This window comes from Pristiophorus japonicus, chromosome 16 (assembly GCF_044704955.1).
Source record: "Pristiophorus japonicus isolate sPriJap1 chromosome 16, sPriJap1.hap1, whole genome shotgun sequence".
Lineage (NCBI taxonomy): Eukaryota > Metazoa > Chordata > Chondrichthyes > Pristiophoridae > Pristiophorus > Pristiophorus japonicus.
In genome coordinates this window covers 30,334,370-30,354,297 of record NC_091992.1, presented here as the reverse complement: position 1 = coordinate 30,354,297, position 19,928 = coordinate 30,334,370, and the positions used below count along the sequence as shown (strand labels likewise).

Genomic DNA, 19,928 nt, shown 5'->3' with positions numbered 1-19,928 from the left:
ACGGTGCGCCGACTTTCTGGAAGAAAAAGGGCGCCGAAAATTTACCTTGTGATTCTCCGGTCTCCTCAGGACGTCTTTGTGCTCGGCGTGGCGCAGCACAAGGGATCGGGAGCGGAGCCAGGTCCTGGCGGTGTAAACAGTGCTGGAACCTCTGCACATGTGTGCTAGAGTGTGCGCGCATTTGCAGTAGCTCCAGGCGCCCGAGGCTGTGTGGGAGGGGTCCGACCCTAGCCCTGGCCGGAAGGGCTCACAGGGCGAAGATCAGGACTCGGACCTCCCTCCCGTTCAACTCCCTCCCCTCCCCCTCCCGTTCAGCCTTATCTTTTTTTCCCCCCACACCCCGCCCCCCCCAACCTCATCTCGCTGGGGGCGCACCCCGCCTGAAGTGTTGGCGGTCCGTTCAGCCTCTCCCCCTTTCTCTCTTTTCCCCTCGCTGTCAGAAACAGAGAGAGAGAGAGAGAGAGAGAGAGCCACACACTGGGTGGGGGGAGGGCGGCGGCAGCCTGGCCTGTCCCAGCACACTGTTGGAGGGCTCCTGGTGCTGCAGTAGGTGTAGAAATAATTTTTTATCTATTGATTTTTAAAATTGTTAAATTTTTTTTGATTTATTGATTTATCATTTATTATTGATGGCTCTTTATTTGTAAAAGTGAAGTGTTTAATGTTTGTAAACTTCCCTCCCCATATCTTTTGTTCTCTACGCCTGATTTATAAGTGAAGGCAAGGTTTTTCTGAGTGTACAAAAATCTACACTTACTCCATTCTAAATTAGTTTGGAGTAAGTTTTTGCTGCCTAAACTTGCAAAACAGTCATAAGTGGCTGGACACATCCCCTTTTGAAGAAAAGATGTTTTAAAATGAAACTATTCTAACTAACTAGAACTGGAGCAACTAAATGCCAAGAATTGCAATTTCGAAGATGCTCAAAAAAAAATAGGAGCAACTCAGGCTGAAATTTGAGCCCAATAAGCGCACAAGAGCTGCTACAGAAGCAGACGAATTGCAGCACATACTACCTAGGAATTATTGTCAAAGGCGTGAGGAGTGATGATTCATTGGTTTCTGTGAAAATTTAATCTATCTTCCAGTGAGATGTTCTCTCAATAGATGAACTTTCATTCCCTGGGAAATACATGTTGTTCTGTCCTAGAGTGGCTTGGCATAAAGGGCAGTAAGAGTGATCAACTGTTTCTTTTAAAGAGTGTTATTTTTAAGGGGAAAGAGATTCTGTACAATCTCCCAGTGTGACTGGTGATGAAGAGAACCCGATTCTTCCGTGGTGCTCTAACTGATGGAAATTCTGAGGTTTAAGTTTTTTGATGATGCAGCTTATTGTACGAGTTGAAGGCTTTCACTCAGTCTGAACGCCTCAGAAGTTCCCTTCAGTGAAGTGGTCACAGTACATATCACCTTCATCACTGATTAACAATCTGGTCAGTTATTGGCAGGGATTTTGTCATTGAATATATCAACAGATGGCAAATGGTAAAAGCTGCATGATGCACAGCTGAATTTTAAAGAAAACCCAGGAACTGTGTGTGTTAATAGTAAGAAATGTAGATCCGATATTTATCAATAGTTTCCATGCTGAGTACTGTATAAGGTGGTAAACCATCATGTATTAAAATGTTAGTGTATAAGCTTTATGCTGAGTATAGTCCTACCAACACTGACAAAATTTAGACTACACTGTGTTCAAGGTAGACCATCTAATGTAAGTTATTAAATTGCACTTGTAGTAAGTTTCTTCCATTCAGAGGTGTATTTTTGCCCATAATTATAATGTAATCACAATGTTTCAAATATTACAGGGTTTGATGGATTTGCAGCTCGCAAATTAAATCAGATATCTGAATTTGGAGCCTGGTTTGATGTTGCTATTGACAACTTGGGGCGTAACATGTTATGGAGCTTACTCTTTAAAGTAAGTGCACAATTGACAGCTGTGAAAGTGAAATTACTGTACAAATTTGAGCACTTTTCAAATAATTTACATGGACATTTCTTCCAATATGCCTCAGTAAAAAAGCAAAGGAAGAAATGCGTAAGGTAAAATCCAGAGAGAATATACAGCATTAGATTCATCAGGATCATGTCCGCAAATGGAAGCTATAATTTATGAGGAGGGACTTGCGATTCTAGGACAATTTCCACTGCAGCAGAGAAAACCAAGGAGATTTAATATAGATTGCAAAATTATGAAGGGGTTTTCCAGTGTGAATTGGGAAAGGCTATTCTGGTTGAGTCAGTGATGAAGCACCATCAACGTAATATCCTCAGAGTTGGGAGAGAGAGGTTGGAGGAAATTTCTTTGCGCAGGGGATTGTTAGATCATTGACTGCTTTGCCGCAAGGAATAGTTGAGGCAGAGCCCATTGGTTCTTTGAAGCAGCTGAAGATACAGGAGAGAGCAAGGTAATGGGATTAGTTTTCACCTGATCTGGGAAAGCTACTATAGTTATGAGATGAATGGCCGCCTTCTGTGCTGTAAACTTCTATGGTATGAATGAAAGGTGATTGCAAATAAACCCATTATTTCAATGCCAAATTTTTGTTTTTTTTTCCAGTGGGGACATTTGATAGGTAGCTTAGAATGGTGTGTTTTTGTCTGTGCACACAATTCCATGGGAGCAGACTGGAAGAACAAGTTTGACAATGGTCCTTGGTTGGTTCAGAAAACCATGGCAAATGGTATGAAAATCTTGATTTAATTTTTATTAATTAATAAAAGCTACATTGTATTCAAAATGATACTGGTGGAAAATTGCAAGCTGGCTCTGAAGCAGTGTAAAAATTTGATTAAGAATGTTTCAAATAGGAATTTCAGGAGTGGTTGCCTCCTGGGATCAAGTGAAATACTTGTTACTAAAACTTAACTGAGAAGAACTGCAAGCATTTGGACCTTTTCGTTTTTAAGCAGACAGATCAGTTCATATATTTAGTACAATGATATTTGTGCTGTTTTAGTATCTTGTTAGATCTCTTTTTTTTGGGTCTATTGTTGCACTAGACTGCGTAGCTTAGCTTGTACAAATTGGTCTGCTGACCTGTTATTTTCACCTTTGGGAGAGCACCTATGAGTGATGCATCACAATAAGGGGTTCATTGTTAAACCTGGACATGCAAACCCAGCATATATATATTTAATAAGGCACTCTGTCTGCTTATAGAAAGTGTAGTCTAGTCATGAACTAGAGTGTATTGAGGGGAATGTTCAAACTATAACAGATATCTGTGACTGAAAATACTTTGATCAGACCACCTGTATTTCCCTGGCTTGAGTTGACCTGGTATTTTCAAATATAACACCGATGTTCTCTTCATGTTTTGGCACAAGTGTTATTCCTGTCATTGCAGGATTATTTTATTAAAGTAAGGAATGGTTTGAAAGTATTCCCAATGCAAGTGTGTACAAATATCAGTAAATTTCGTTGCTGCCAAGGCCCCTGAATTAAATGCCTGCGCAGCAGCAACCATGTGACCAAGTGAGAAAATCCCAAATTTCTTTACTACCAGATTTTTCTACCCACACATAAGTCACCCAAGCTATGCAGCAACTGTACTACCTTTATAGGCATCTGCCAGTGCTGATCCTCAGCTGGCTATCACGACATATCCAGTAGTGAGACAGGAAAACATCTCTCCCTCTGAATTGTCTTTCTTCCTCACCTGCCCTTATCATGGCAAAGTATTTAGATGTGCAATCACAACCTCCCCAAAACAGTATGAGTGAGAGCTATGAGGTGGAGATGCAAGTTCAGTTCCCTCAACTCTAGTTCCTAAATTTACCAGGCAGTTGTTGGCAGTCAGGGACTGGTGACTGAACACTTGATTTGAGGTCTAGGAGGTGAAAGTGCAAGTATACATGGAGCAGTGAGACTTGAACACAGAGTCAGAATTTGCTGAAAAAATAAGTGTTTGTATTAAGGTGCAAATCGGCCAGCAACTTGTGGTGAGGAAGAGATACCCCATGCCAGCTACCTTTCTCCTTCTGCAACAGATGCCCAAGAACTGCTGCATCAAGTCTCTGCCCCTTATTGGACTGTCTGCATAGGGGAGGCAGGATCCTTGGTCACTGCCAGACAAAGGACCTCTGGGTCACTGCCAGACAAAGGACCTCTGGGTCAGAAATACTGCCAGGGTTAGTGGGGCTTCTCTCTCATGGACAAAAATCTTGCTCCTGTGGAGCTGTGCCTTAATCGGTGGAGAGTGGGGTAGAAACCTAGGCCAATATTTTTGACCATAACTCCAGAAGACAAGTTGGGGTCTGCCATGAATTCCATTGAAATGTTATATTGATTTAAAACACATCAGGAGTTTTCCTCCACAAATTGTCATTTTAGAAGGTAGTTAAAACCTATAAATTGCACACTTCTGTTTAACGTGTGAAGCTCTGTGACTTAATAGTTACTACCAAATTGTAAAAAGTATGTTCAAATTAGTTCTGCATTTTGCAGTAAAATCCATAGGCAACTTTCCTTCCTCACTTGTAGGAATGACACCGGTGTATAATAATTGGAAGGGGCCGAAGCTGTGCAACACGTTCGCGTTCCAGCACGCTGTTGCACGGAAGGGTTTTGCACATTCATGCCCCTCTCAGCCCTGCTGTAATTGGGAAGTACGGAGTGGAGGACAGGCACGGCCCTTCAGACAGAGAGAAAATTGGAGCGGCAGTCACTGGGACATTTCCACACAACAGTGCCAGCCAACCGAAGCGCAACATTGCTGGAAGGCTGGGAATAGATGCAGTCAAAGAAATCTGATGCTGGTTGACTTCAGGACAGGGCTAAAAAAAATTACAATTAGAATTCTTTCCTCTTTAGGATTGACATACTTTACATAAACAACAAGCTCCCCGCCAGAGTGGAACTAAACTACAGAACCCGTGGGAAGCTGCTTAATCTACGCTGCCTCCAGGCCAGGTCCAAGATCACCCAAACCTCTATCGTTGAGCTGCAGTACGCGGACGACGCCTGCGCCTGCGCACATTCAGAGACTGAACTCCAGGATATAGTCATTGTATTCACCGAGGCATATGAAAAGCATGGGCCTTGTGCTTAACATCCGTAAGACAAAAGGTCCTACACCAACCTGTCCTTGCCACACAGCACGGCCCCCCAGTTATCAAGATGCACGGCTCTCGACAACGTGGACCACTTCCCATACCGAGAGCCTCTCGTCAACAAAGGCAGACATTGATGTGGAGATTCAACATCGGCGCCAGTGCAGCCTTCAGCCGCCTGAGGAAAAGTGTTCGAAGACCAAGCCCTTGAACCTACCACCAAGCTCATGGTCTACAGGGCTGTAGTAATTCCCGCCCTCCTATATGGGTCAGAGACATGGACGACTTACAGAAGAGATATCACCAACGATGTCTCTGCAAGATCCTGCAAATCCCCTGGGAGGACAGACGCACCAACATCAGTGTCCTCGCCCAGGCTAACATGCCCAGCATTGAAGCACTGACCATGCTAGATCAGCTACGTTGGGCAGGCCACTTAGTTCGCATACCAGACACGAGACTCCCTAAACAACTGCTATATGCGGAGCTCCTTCATGGCAAACGAGCCAAAGGTGGGCAGCGGAAACGGTACAAGAACACCCTCAAAGCCTCCCTGGTGAAGTGTGACATCACCACTGACGCCTGGGAGACCCTGGCCGAAGCCTGCCTTAGGTGGAGAAAGTGCACCCGGGAGAACGTTGAGCTCTTTAAATCTCAATGCTGCGAATGTGAAGAGATCAGGCACAAGCAGCGGAAGGAACGTGTGGTAAATCAATGCCACCCACTCCCTTCCCCCAACAAATATCTGTCCCACCTGTAACAGGGTCTGTGGCTCTCGTGTTGGACTGTCAGCCATCAAAGAATTCACTTTAGGAGTGGAAGCAAGTCTTCCCTCGATTTCGAGGGACTGCCTATGATGAAACATTCAGTAGGTTTTTGTTCAAAACAGTCGCTATAAATATATATTTTACTGAAATAGCTACTACTTGAAATAACAGGACACAGTTTTGTCAAAAAAGAGCACTTGGTATCATGCAGATATGCAACAACACATGAATGCTAATGTTTACATTATACGTGATGATGTGATAAAAGCACAAAATACCCAAATACAGTAATTTGATCTTTCAAAACACTTAATAGCATTTACTGGTGCAGCTAATCTAATAGATCTTTATCGCCAAGTTAATATAAATCTTTAGAATCTAAATATGACATTAAAATGCAAACAAGAAGACCGTATTCTAAATGAAATACAGGGAAAAAAAAAATCTGGCAACACATTCCAAAGTAGAACACATCATCATCATTGGCGGTCCCTCGAACGAGGATGATTTGCTTTCACGAGTTCAGATGTTTCAATGAAGGATCCGATGTTCCAGTTCTGAACTCCAGTTGAAGGGGTGGAAGATGCCTGTGTGTGGATTTTTTAAATGTGTGATGACCGTTACCTATCAGCCACCACACAGGCTTGACACAGCTAGGCCTTTGTCCAGTGGCAAGGGTTAACCAGGACGACTGGAGACCGACTCTGGTGCACGGACCTAGTGAGCGCGCACATCGCAGTGTGGGCCGGCCTGGCCTGTGCTGCCCCTGGGCCCTCGGCTCTTCTGAACCCCGTACCCTAATTTGTTGCACCTCCGTTACGATCTCTCACTGCTTCTCCGTCACAAACCAGTGCAGCAATACTGAAGCCTATCTATTCACATAATAACTGCAGCAAAAGGGAAGTTCTATAAATATATTAAGATAAAGAGTGGTAAAGGGGAATCTGGGCCAATTAAACACGGATGCAGGCAAAACTATAATGAATTAATCAGAAAACGACTGACTTTTCATATGTGTACTTCACATTTATTTTCTGCAGGAAGAGGACCAAATACCAATGGTACAATGGAACCGTAAAATAATTCAAAGGGAGGAACTTAATGGATTTAATACAAGTTTAAAAATGGTAATGGAGAAAATAGTCCCCCCCGCAGGTGTAAATAGGGAGCTTGCTTGCCACCTTCACGCACGCTCTTTGGACAATCTAGTCTGCACCCAAACATCCCTGCCCCCCCACCTCCCAGATCCTTCCTCTCTATTTTACCTCCTACCCATTTTCCCCGATTTTGAGAATTTATTACAGCTGATTGATCTCCTGGAGACTCAGTAAATGTCAAAGTTATTCTAGTTATTGGGTCAAAAATATTATAGGTCTCTGATAAAATCCACACTGGATCTTTTAAGGTCAGGTCAAACATTTGCATTCTTGAAGTCAGTTTACAAAATAATATTTGTACTTTAGTGTAATAATACCGTGGCTAAATATGTAATATCCTACCTACAGGTTTTAAGACTCCTGTAGGAGCATTTGCCATCACTGGATTACATATACTTCCCATTTGGCTGTATGCATACTACAATCCAGTTCTAACATCAGTCCTTGTGCTGCCCTTTACCCTGCAATGGTTTGCAACAGCATTTCTTATTGCTGGAAGGCTTCAATGTATGGCTGTGGAGGTAAGAGGAAGAAGTGATTTAAAAAAAAATGTAATTAAAAAATTGACTTCCAGAGCACATAATTGAACAATTTCTGTTTTCATTTTAGTTCTGGTGTATCTGGATTCATATTCTGTACCTCGTACAAAATGACCAAGAAACCAAAGGAGAGTAATGGACTGATTGGAAATGCACTGAAGGCAGTTTGGGTTGTTCAGGAAAATGATTCGTTCATTCAACACTTACAGAAAGCACATGTTCCTGGTTAAGAAAGATAAACTGGATGATACAACACCAGGAAGTATAAATCAAGATTTAAGTTCTCACTGAAGTAGGTTATGTGACGTTTACATTTTGTGGGGGCCTTTGAGAGAATGTTTCCCCTTTTTTTACGGGGGTAGGGTGGGTGGGTGGGTGGGGGGGGAGGGAGGAAGAAGAAAAGGTGTCATTAAAAATCTTGTTCTGGTATTTTTTTTTCTATCTTAAACTATTTTTTCAGGACAACCAACAAATTGTATTTGTGGAGATTATTTATTTTTAAAGAAAGGGACTTTGTGTTTTCAGTTAAAACTTTCATAGGGTATTTGCTACCTTCCATTTATACATAATATATATAAAAAAATAGGATGATGATTATAATTTAGGTGCGGTTATGCTGCCACTTTCACTTTGATGTAAAATGGCTGCGTCCACTGATACGAAAGTAGCAATATAGCTACTCCTGAGCACTTTAAACCAAACTGTGCACCACCTCTAGTACCTAGTTACACACTGCTACTTTACAGTAGATATAGGGCAACCCCAGATTGGTGCAAAAGCATATTTTAATGCTGCATTTACACCATAACTTTAGCATCCAGTGTCGCAGTTTTGCTTTGAACTGACACCCTAAAGTTATAGTGCAGATTCAGAGGCCAGGACCAACCTGCCTGTTTCAAAGTGGCACAGGGCCGCTAGAGAAGACCGCTTCATAAGTGTACAGTCAAAGCAGCCCAAGACTGTCCAAACTGCCCAGAGTCATCTGGGGCCCTTATAATTATTACTACAAGAAATCACTGATTTAGCTTGCTGTCTCCAAAAAATAAAAAATAGCCATCAGGGAGCAGTGCTCTGCTAATGAGCCCAAGCATGGATCCACTGAGCTCAATGAGGCACAATCAGCAGGACTTGTGTCTGCAGAGCACTGTACAGATAGCCGTTTCTAACTGGTCGGTGCAGTGTACCCTTAGTAAAGTTCATTTCTGTTTCTTTGAGTCTCCACAGTAAACAGAAATGGCTTAGCTGCTGAGGACCACAGCTGATGTCAATGAAGTGACTCAATGGGAAATGATTGATATCCTTTCCAGTACTGGGTGCCAAGTGGGAGGCAGCGGAGCTAGGATTAGCTGATTATTATAACGCACTTGGTGGTGCTTAAATTACCCTGCTTGAACACATCCCAACTGGGAAAATTAATATATGCTGGTTTGCATTATTTGCTGTGCAGTCAACGAAGCATCTTGCTACCTGGTAGGGATGGCAGAGACCTTAAATTGTCGGGAGGAATTAGATTACCCAAAAAATCCCACAACATTTAGTTCTCGACATTATTGCCAATGAGCCCACTTACTGACAGTTGTTGAGTTTACAAAGCAGAAACAGCAGAGAAATTGCACATATCCTATAAGGCACATTAAGTACACCCCTAAATTGAACTTCAACTTTTTTGTCTTTAAAATGGAAATAGAAATATTTTTAGATATGCCCATTTGATATTTTGTGTTCATTTTCTAGGAGAGGTTGACTTAATTTTCCCAGACTAGCAAGCACCTGAACTTCAATCTTACCCGAGTGATACAGTGCACTGGGCCCCCAGGTTGTTTTTAATAAACAAAAGTAGCTAGTATTTTTGCATTTTGTGAACAATAGTCATTTTATAGTTTAAACTAAAATAGCAATAGTCCCTAGCTTAAAGGAGCAGGGTTGGGCAGCATTCCCAATCGTTGCCCAACAACATTTGCTGGAAGTAATGCACACCACTGCCAAATCTTACACAATTAAAGGTCACTTGATCAAATTGAAAGGAGGGAGAAATGTGCCTCAAAACCCTTGGGAGAAGGAGAAATAATTAATTGGTACAGAATCTTCAAAGCTACAGCAGCAATGTTTACAGAACATTCAAAAGCTTGTTTAGTTTTTACATATTGAAGGCTAAACTGTGAAAAGCTGCAAAAAGGAATTGAGACTGTTGCCTACCTGTGTTTCTGACTTTTACATTCAGGCGGGATAACTGTTACATGTTTTCTGAATTTGGAGTTACCAATTCTAGATTGTTATTTGCTGCATGCTTTTGTGATAGGGCAGACAAATTAAATTGTTAATTTCAACAAGCTTCTTTTTACTTGTTTTTGTGATTCACCTTAAAACAATTGCATCTCCATTCCTGTTATTTTAAAAAGAAAAGATCTCTTCCACTTAAACAGTCATTGCAAAAAATAATGCTGCATTTTATTGCATAGTACAGTGAGTTTGCAGGTTGGATTTCTCATTGCACTCAATTATCAGCTTGAGCTGGGCTGCTCAGAAATTGCTCAGGGAGGTATTTCTCCAGCTATTATGATGCACTCTTAGAAGCTGGCAGAAGAGGGCATTGGTGCTCTTCCAGGAACAGGCTATGTTCCATCTATTTCTGGAACTCAACTTTTCAGAACAGGTGGACATGACATTGGATAATGGGATAAGTACATTTAAAATAACAAAGGGGATATATTAAATAAACTAGTCAAACTCAAAAGGATAAAATCCCTGGTTTGAATGGATTGCATCCACACATTTTAAAATAATCTAGGGAAGAGATAGCAAAGGCATTACCACACATTTAATAATGTTAGAAAATGTTGCAGTGCCAGAGGACTGGTTGATAGATAATGTATTACCTGTATTTAAGAAGGGGGAATAGAACTTGTCCTTGGGAATTATAGACCAGTCAGCTTAACATCAATGGTAGAAAAAAAATGGAATCCCAACTAAAGGAGAAAATAAACATCTAGAAACCAAATATATAATGAATAGTCAGCATGGATTTCAAAAGGGAAAGTCCTGCTTGAATTTTTTTCAAAAAACGTAAGAGAGTAGACAGTGGTAATGCAGTAGATGGCATTTATCTAGATTTTCAAAAGGCCTTCGATAAGGGCCCCCATAATAGACTGATGAACAAGATCAGAGAATGCGGAGTCAGAGGACAAATAGAAGAATGGATAGCTAGCTGGCTTCACGACAGAAAGCAGAGAGTAGGGGTATAAGGTAGCTGTTCAGTGGCAGAAGGTGGGTGGTGGTATTCAACAAGGATCAGTGCTGGGACCAATGTTGTTCACAATTTATATTAATGATTTAGATTTTGGAATCTAAAACACAATTTTTAAATATGCGAATGACACCAAATTGGGGGCGGTAGTCAATACCGAGGAGGACTGCAACAAATTACAGGAAGACATTAATAAACTTGCAGAAAGGGCATATAATTGGCAAACACTGAAATGTGAAGTATTACATTTTGATAGAATAGGGAGGTCACTTATTACTTGAAGGGTGAGAGTTAGGTGGGGTAGAGGAACAAATACATAAATCTCTAAAGGTTTCGACACTTGTTAGCAAGGCCATATAAGCACTAGGGTTTATATAGCAAAACAAGCACTAGGGTTTATTTCTAGAGGTATAAAATTGAAAAGTAGGGAAGTTATGCTAAACCTGTATCGAACCTTAGTTAGGCCACACTTGATTACTGGGTACAGTTCTGGCTGCCATATTATAAAAAGGATACAGAGGCAGTGGACAGGATACAGAGAAGATTTACAAAGATGATACCAGAAATGTGAAGGTATATATTTCAGGAAAGGATGAACAGGCTGGGTCTCTTTTTCTCTTGAAAAAAGGCTGAAATGTGACCTAATTCCAGAGGCAAGGGTGACTGCCCTTGACATCAAGGCAGCATTTGACAAGAGTGTGGCACCAAGGAGCCCTAGTAAAACTGAAGTCAATGGGAATCAGGGGGGGAAAACTCTCCACTGGCTGGAGTTATACACAGCAGAGGAAGATGGTTGTGGTGATTGGAGGTCAATTATCACAGCCCCAGGACATCAGGGCAGTGTCCTAAGCCCAACCATCTTCAGCTGCTTCATCAGTGACCTTCCCTCCATCATAAGGTCAGAAGTGGGAATGAATGTTCTCTGATGACTCCAGTGTTCAGTGACATTTGCAACTTTTTAGATACTGGAGCAGTCCATGCCCGCATGCAGCAAGACCTGGATTACATTCAGGCTTGGGCTAATAAGTGGCAAGTAACATCTGCACCACACAAGTGCCAGACAATGACTACCTCCAACAAGCAAGAGTCTAAACACTGCCCCATGATATTTAACGGCATTACCATAGCCAAATCCCCCATCATCAATATCCTGGGGGTCACCATTGACCAGAAACTTAACTGGACCAGCCACATAAATACTGTGACAAGAGGTCAGAGGCTGGGTATTCTGTGGCAGGTGTCTCACCTCCTGACTCCCCAATGCCTTTCCACCATCTACAAGGCACATTCACTCCCACCATCACCAATTCCATGGCTGAATTGTGTACCAGCTATAAGATGCACGACAGCAACTCACCAAGGCTTCTTCAGCAGGACCGTCTAAACCCGCAACCTCTACCACCTAGAAGGACAAGGGCAGCAGGCGCATGGGAACACCACCACCTTCTCGTTCCCATCCAAGTCACACACACCATCCTGACTTGGAAATATATCGCTATTCCTTCATCATTGCTGGGTCAAAATCCTGGAACTCCCTAACAGCACTGTGGGAGTACCTTCACCACAAGGACTGCAGCGGTTCAAGAAGACAGCTCACCATCATCTTCTCAAAGGCAATTAGAGATGGGCAATAAATGCTGGCCTTGCCAGCGACATCCACATCCCAGGAATTAATAAATAAATAATAGAGGTCTTTAAAATTATGAAAGGTTTTGATAGGGTGGATACAGAATGTTTCCACTTGTGAGGAAGAGCATAACTAGAGGCCATCAATACAAGATAGTCAGCAAGAAATCCAATAGGGAATTTAGAAGAAACTTATTTACCCAAAGAGTGGTGAGAATGTGGAACTCGCTACCACGGAGTGGTTGAAGATAAATGCAGTCATTTTGAATCACTGGTTAGAAAGTTTTCTCCAATGTGTTTGTTCCAGCTTATAGGAAGATACACAAACGAAAGTTGGCTTTTTTTCTCCCAGACTAGCCTTCTGGTACAAAAATCACTGCCAAAAACCTACTGTCTATTTGGGCACTTTTAGGATGTGGTCTTGCATCAATGCAAAGCCAACTAATTAAAACATGTCTAGAGATTATTATACTGGATAGAAAGTAAAAAAAAAATATATGTTGCTTGAAACCTCTTGGAAAAACTTAGTTTTAGAAATAACTGTCACAGAATTCCCCACACCTGTAATTTTATATTTCAAACTTGGTAGTTTTCAAGTATTATGCAAGGACACTTAACATGGCAGTACAACAGCTGAAATAAATGGTGTCAGATCTGAAGGTTGAGATAACCAGTATAAAACACTTCTGATAACGTGTACCCCTCAGATTGTAATGTACTTGGTATAACTGCTTAGATATAAATAGCACTTTACTGCGATGCAGTGATTATAAAAGATTCAAAATTTCGACCTCAAATCTTGGAGGGATTCCAAAGAACAGGATTTGTTCTTGAAAAATCAATTACAAATGATTAAATCATAATATCTTTTTCATTTATCCCAATATGTGTTTAAACAGCGAGTGCAGATTGTCTAGGAGCCATCTCTCCTCATTACAGTAATGCCAGTTAACAAAAAAGAGACGGGAAGAAAAATGCAAATACTACAGAATGATGTACCTCACTGTAATTCATCATCAGTTTCTATTTGAAAGTGGTCCTGCTTCTGGGACGACTTTAATACTAAAATTGCGCTTTGGTCCAAATTTGCAAATGTACATCAGATGGCTTCTCACAGAAGGTAATATGATTGATTTAAACCTTGTGCTTTACATTCAGCTTCACTGGTTTACAATGAATTGCTTGTATAAGCTCTTCCAAACTGCAAAATATGAAATAATTATTTGATCACAAAAACGCTGAAGGAAAGTAGATTCAGTGTTTATAACCACAATTGAGGCTTGGGCCAATTTGTGTACTCAAAATTAAAACTCCAATTTACATAAACCAAAATAATATTTTCAGGTATTAATTTCTGGTGAGGCAGAGTGGTTACCAATATGTAGTGTAGGCCTTGCATCTGAAGCAATCAGATAGATTGAGATTATCTCTGGCCTTGGGGGAAGGATCACAATTCTGAGAAGACTTCTGGCAGGTAACACAATGATAGTGAGCCAAACTAACCTTGAATTTACATTTCTTGATTTGTGCTTACACTTTAAATTTACTGCACAATGCTATTTAACAAATTAAATATTTTAGTCACCTGAGATGTTCAGTACATTTTTCTATGCAAGGCAAAAAAATATTTTGGACAGCACATAGCAAATGCAAACTTTACATGTTACAATGAACAAATGTTTCACTGTTCCTCTCTATCATATTGACTCCTCATAAAAGTTATCAAGAGACGAGAGATTTCTTGGACAATGCTATTTAACAAATTAAATATAGAAGTCACTTGGATGTGACCTGGGGCCACATAACTTTAAAATGTGTTCTACTATCAATGCTATTATTTGATAAATCAACACAAGCATTTAAGTTGCTATTACAAGTAATTAGGTTGCTATTATCTAAGGGTACAGTTAATATGCTATTACAAATTCTAACTGAAAAAGGACAAGTTTTTAAAAAAAATCAACATGTTTGAATGTGTTGTTAGAAAAGATTGTAGAAATGTTGGTATACTAACTAAATGTTCAATTATTGTAAACTAAAACATTTTGGCTCATTTTTGGAAGTGTCAAGTACAGTTTCATACATAAAATGTTGCTTACTATGCTTTTTTTGGTGCAAGAAAGGGCACTTGTATACAAATCAAATTGCAATAAATAAAACCTCCAGTACTGCTCTATTCCAGTTGCTCTAGACAAGTTACTGGATAATTTGAAAGTTTTATCTTTTAAAAAAGATGATCAGTACCGTGTACACCTTCGGTGGCCATAGCAACTGAACAATTGGCAGCTGTACGACAAAATGGCCTGGAATATCCATTTGAATGTAAAATGTTGTTACACTTGCTGCTACTTAAAAGCCTCTGCAGTTTTATACTTTACAACCTCACTCCCTTGTCCCAGACTCTCCTTTGCCATTCTAAAAATATATCACCATTGTGGCAAAACCCAGACTATCATCATTGGCAGTCCCTCGGAATCGAGGAAGACTTGCTTCCACTCTTAAAAGTGAGTCCTTAGGTGGCTGAACAGTCCAATATGAGAACCATAGTCCCTGTCACAGGTGGAACAGACAGTGGTTGAGGGTAAGGGAGGGTGGGACAGGTTTGCCACATGCTCTTTCCGCTGCCTGCGCTTGATTTCTGCATGCTCTCGGCGATGAGACTAGAGGTGCTCAGCACCCTCCCGGATGCACTTCCTCCACTTAGGGCGGCCTTTGGCCAGGGACTCCCAGGTGTCAGTGGGGATGTTGTACTTTTATCAGGGAGGCTTCGGGGGTGTCCCTGTAACGTTTCCTCTGCCCACCTTTGGCTCATTTGCCGTGAAGGAGTTCCGAGTAGAGTGTTTGGGAGTCTCGTGTCTGGCATACAAACGATGTGGCCTGTCCAGCGCAGCTGATCAGGTGTGGTCAGTGCTTCAATGTTGGGGATGTTGGCTTGGTCAAGAATGCTAATGTTGGTGCGTCTGTCCTCCCAGGGGATTTGTAGGACCTTGCGGAGGCATCGTTGATGGTATTTCTCCAGCGTACTGTTCCAGACTAACTGTTCTGGTAGCTTCCTAAGTGCCACTATAGCAAGAAAGGCAAAGGAATGATCAACCATGATCTTATCGAATGGTGGTGCAGGCTCGAAGGGCCGAATGGCCTACTCCTGCACCTATTTTCTATGTTTCTATGTAGTGATGGCTCCTTGCAAGCATATACAGAGCTTGAGATAGCAATCTGATGAACAACAGTTTTACTCGAATATTGTATGTTGGTCTGCTTCCCTGCCTGCTGCCCCCCCGCCCCACCCCCCAACCCTCCAGGCCCATTGGGATCTTTTAAAATTGTTTCTAGTGTGAACATTTTGCATTTAAAATTTTCCTAGGCGAAATACAGGAAAAATCTTTCACTGCCAGTTATACCCATGCCGCAAAGAAGTATCCATAGGAAAGTCACCTCATTTAAAAATACAAATGAATTCAGCAATCAACCAAGAAGCAAAGACTGAGGTTGTGCATGAACACTATATTTAGCAGATCAATAATGTTTTATAGTAGTACAGTTACAGAATATCACAATGTTTGTTACAAACATAAGCAATAATGGTTGATGGTTGCACATAATGTTGGGCGCTGCAGCCTGTATGTCGTTACACTAAAAGTTTCTGTACACAAATAATGGAATTATTTAAAATGAAACACAAAATTGTGATGTCATTGTACAAATTCAGCATGGCACTATTACAGGGATTCCTGCTCAAGAATCATCGAGTGTCTGCTTGTCATCTTGCTTTAGAACAGCGGAGGCTGAATATGGTAATAGTGTTAAGCTATTGCTGTCAAAGCAATCCAGGAAAATACAAAAATAGTACTGTTTACTTAAATGTGCAATAAAATGAACACCGTTGACCTTTTTTCATTTCCATATCCTCAAAATGTTATCAAAACGTTATTATTCACTTAATGCGGAACATGGCAACATTACTCCCAATGAGGAATATAAATTGAATTAAAAAAAATGGATGACACAAATGGTACCTAAAACATCAGTTAGTGATCCAACACTGAACTTGTGCACCACAAACCAACTTCTAGATATATCCTTTAATATTTCAGTTTAAAAAATGTGCACTTCAACAAACTCCCTAAGGCCACTCATGCTATAGATACCTAGGAATATAATGACATACTGTAATGTACAGCAAACCTATCACAGTGCCCTTAAGGATGTCATTTTGGAATTGGTGACATAAGAAAAATAATTAGGACTAACTGCGAGTCTGTATGGAGACAGGCAGTGCAATGGCACCCGTTAGCATACTTCACAGGGAACTGCAATATCTTTCAAGATGCAAAAAAAAAACAATATTCAGCCATTAGGCATCAAAGCCTGCATGTTTGAAATCCACTTGCACATCCTGAAATGAGCTGATTATGCATTAGGAAATGGTTGGATTACTATTCAAAAGTTATTCATGTGGTCAGCAGCAAATGGCTGGCAATATAATTAAAATAAAGTATTAAAAGGCTGCAGCTGCAAAATAACTTCACTTTAACCAATGTTTATGGCATTCAGGTGCCGAGACAAATCCTCCACGTCATCAGCATTTGCAAACTTTACTAGACAATGACATGCCACGGCGACTGTTTCCGGTCAGTTCGTTCCTAGTCTTGTATCTATTACATGAATTTTTTTCCATTACCTTTACCTCTGAGCTTAACACCTAAATGAAAGAATTACCCTAATGGTATTAAGTGTAGTTACTGGATTGTTTCACAGTATGCTTCTCCCTTGCAGTCCAGGGAATAAAGACTGTACACGACAATTTATTCCGGTTTTGATCCTCAGCAACCCTGTCCATTTGTAGGCTGAGCTAAGAGAAATGATCTGACCACTTCCTCGGTGGATTGTGTGCTGCCATTTACATCCTCAAGGGCATCACTGATGGCAAACTGTCGATCCCGCAGGCGGTTCCAGTTGGACAGAATATTATGGTATTCAAATACTTTCTCAAAATTGCCAATAGAGTTGTACAGTTTGATGAGACCTCTGTAATCATACTCCAGTCCACTGTAACCTTCTCCAAATAACTTCTTTCCTGCAAGCAAACACATCACACACAACTTTACTAGTTGCTGAATATATAAGTTCGATTCTTCAACACAATCACAATTAAAGCCTTTTTGATAAATTTGAGACATTAAAATGATGGGTAATTTACCTTTGAACCTTCATATATTGAACTGCATTGAAAATCTCAATAGCAAAGTTTTGGACTGAGCCGTGGTCAGATTGTATTTAATTTACAACTTATACACACCTTTAATGTAGCAAAATGTTCCAAGACGCGAGATCCAAACAGGAGGAGAGGGGAAATTAGGCGAGGTGGCTGACAACTTGGTTGAACAGGTAGAATTGAAAAGGAAACTTCTGACGATGGGGAGGGATATAGCAAGACGGAAGGATTTAGGAAAATAATTCCAGAGAATAGAAGCGAGGTCACGGAGTGCTCTACCATCAATGGTAGGGTGAGGGAGTGGAACATTCAGCAAGCCAGATTTGGAGAAGGTGTGAGGTGGAATATATGAGTTCCGAGAGGTGGGGGATGTGGTGAGATCATGGAGGAATTTGAAGATGACTAGGAGGATTGCGAATGTGATGCACTAAGGGATGGGGGAACCAAGGAAGTTGGTTTTAGCAGAAGAGGGCAGAGCTTGGAAAGAAACAAGAAAAATTTAATCTGGAGATGACAAAGGTATAAATGAGGATGGCAGCAGCTTTGAGTGTGTGTTGGGGACAGGTAGGAAAGATGTCAGGACAATCATAGGTAAGATTAGCGAGGTGAAAATAAACAATCTTGGTGAGAAGGCTAGATGTGGGATTTGAGGTAATGCTTGGCGTCAAACAGGAAGCCAAATTTAAACACTGTTGAGTTGTACTTTGGTAGGAAACAAGGAAGAGGGATGCGGTCAGGGGCTACGGTGTAGAGTTTCTAGCAGCAGGCTAAACAGAATAGCATCCGTCTTGCCAGTGTAGGGTAAGAGTAAGTGTAGAGTAAAACTCAGATTTATTTACAACCAGAATCATACACCGAAGTAAGCAGCAAGATACTAAAAGTATTCAGGCTAGACAATTGCTAACAATTTTAAACAGTAGGTGCATAAATATATATAACAAAATATATATGGAACTCCCAATCAGCTCAAAGCATTTTAGAGAATGCCTGTGTGGGAAGCTTTTCCCTCATTTGTTGAAATATAACTTCAACCTCCGTTAGACATTCAAAATAAAATAGCACACAATGAACATAGGTTTGAGTTTGGCATTGGATTCTCAAATTCAAGTGATGATGGTACATACCTATTGCTATAGATCTCAGATAAAGCTTTTCAGCATCTTCATACTGATTCATATCATAGTTATAGAGAGATGCAAGATGTCCCACCGACAATGCTACTTCATAATCTTCTTGGCCCAAGAGTTGCTCCTTAATTTGAATTGCTTTTATGTGCATTTCTTCCGCTTCCTATGAAAACAATAAAAAGTATGTGATAACTATTGCAATTATGAAGATGAACTGAATAGTCTAAAGGTAATAATTTTCAGCATTGCCCCATAACTAATACCAAAATAAACTGATATGAAGTTATTTCTTTACACCATTGAAGAAAAAGTGATTCTAGTAGGTCTTCCACAGTTTATCAGTATCCTACTCAGCCGTCAGTTTCAAATGTTGCCAAGAAGCATGGAATACCATACAGATGGCACTCCAGTTATGGCATTAGGAATGTTCCTTTACAGCCAATAAGGATAACTTGGTTCGACTCACGCTTGGTTGGACATCATTTATCCACTGGAGGGAATAAGCCAGCAGATAGCTGCATAACTTCCTAACAATCTACATCAGCAAATGGGACAAACAGCTTCTGCTCTATTTATCCTTGTTGTTGTCTCTCTATATCTTTTCTTGAAGTCTGCAGCAGCCAAGTACTTTTTCTCTTTAGTTTTAAAGGAGTCAACATAATGATTCCACTTCACCTTTATGCTTTATCACTTGATCAAGTGTGGGCAACCCTTCAAAGCTCAAGTGCTAGAGAAAGAAAATGGACACCAAAAAAGCTGCCAGGTTTTAAATATAGTATTCTAACTAGAGCTAGAGGCACATCATACAAAAAATCTAGCCCAATGTGATGACATGTTTTTGTCTCTAACTATTTACTTGAAATCTGGATATACTCATCCATCTTCATCCCTCCTCTTGCCTCCTACAGGAGTTATGTGTCTTGTAATCTTGAGGTGTTGTAACTCCCAAGAAGTTGATAGTATGATAAAGCTTTTTGTCTATGGTGGTAGTTGCAGTGTACCTGTTTGCTCCTCTGAGGGACTCAGACCAGTTTATTGTTTGAGGCACATGTGCATTCAGGCCCCTGCGGAATATGGTCGCGCATTTGAACTAACCATTAGTTTAGATTGCAGCTAATTCAAAATATATCAGTTAGCTGGGTCAGAACGGAAGAAAGGTTACCTGTTTTATTGTGGCAGATTGTATTCGCTA

At 40.8% G+C, this 19,928-nt stretch overlaps 2 protein-coding genes across 4 annotated transcripts in view; one reads left to right on the top strand and one right to left on the bottom strand.

Annotated features, from left to right (window-relative positions):
* Positions 1-7,882, top strand: part of LOC139226414 (uncharacterized) — a 103,703-nt gene extending 95,821 nt beyond the window's left edge. For all 3 annotated transcript variants that reach the window (XM_070857171.1, XM_070857170.1, XM_070857172.1), the window contains 4 exons: positions 1,812-1,924; positions 2,567-2,690; positions 7,334-7,506; positions 7,595-7,882. In XM_070857171.1, coding sequence (XP_070713272.1) covers positions 1,812-1,924; positions 2,567-2,690; positions 7,334-7,506; positions 7,595-7,660 — 476 coding nt within the window. In that variant the 3' untranslated portion in view covers positions 7,661-7,882. The remainder of the gene's footprint in view (positions 1-1,811; positions 1,925-2,566; positions 2,691-7,333; positions 7,507-7,594) is intronic.
* A 7,996-nt stretch (positions 7,883-15,878) lies between these two features.
* Positions 15,879-19,928, bottom strand: part of appbp2 (amyloid beta precursor protein (cytoplasmic tail) binding protein 2) — a 95,844-nt gene continuing 91,794 nt past the window's right edge. Inside the window, exons 12-13 of the mRNA XM_070857167.1 lie at positions 18,734-18,899; positions 15,879-17,471 (exon numbers count right to left, since the gene is read on the bottom strand). Of these exons, the coding sequence (XP_070713268.1) occupies positions 17,218-17,471; positions 18,734-18,899 (420 nt within the window). The 3' untranslated portion in view covers positions 15,879-17,217. The remainder of the gene's footprint in view (positions 17,472-18,733; positions 18,900-19,928) is intronic.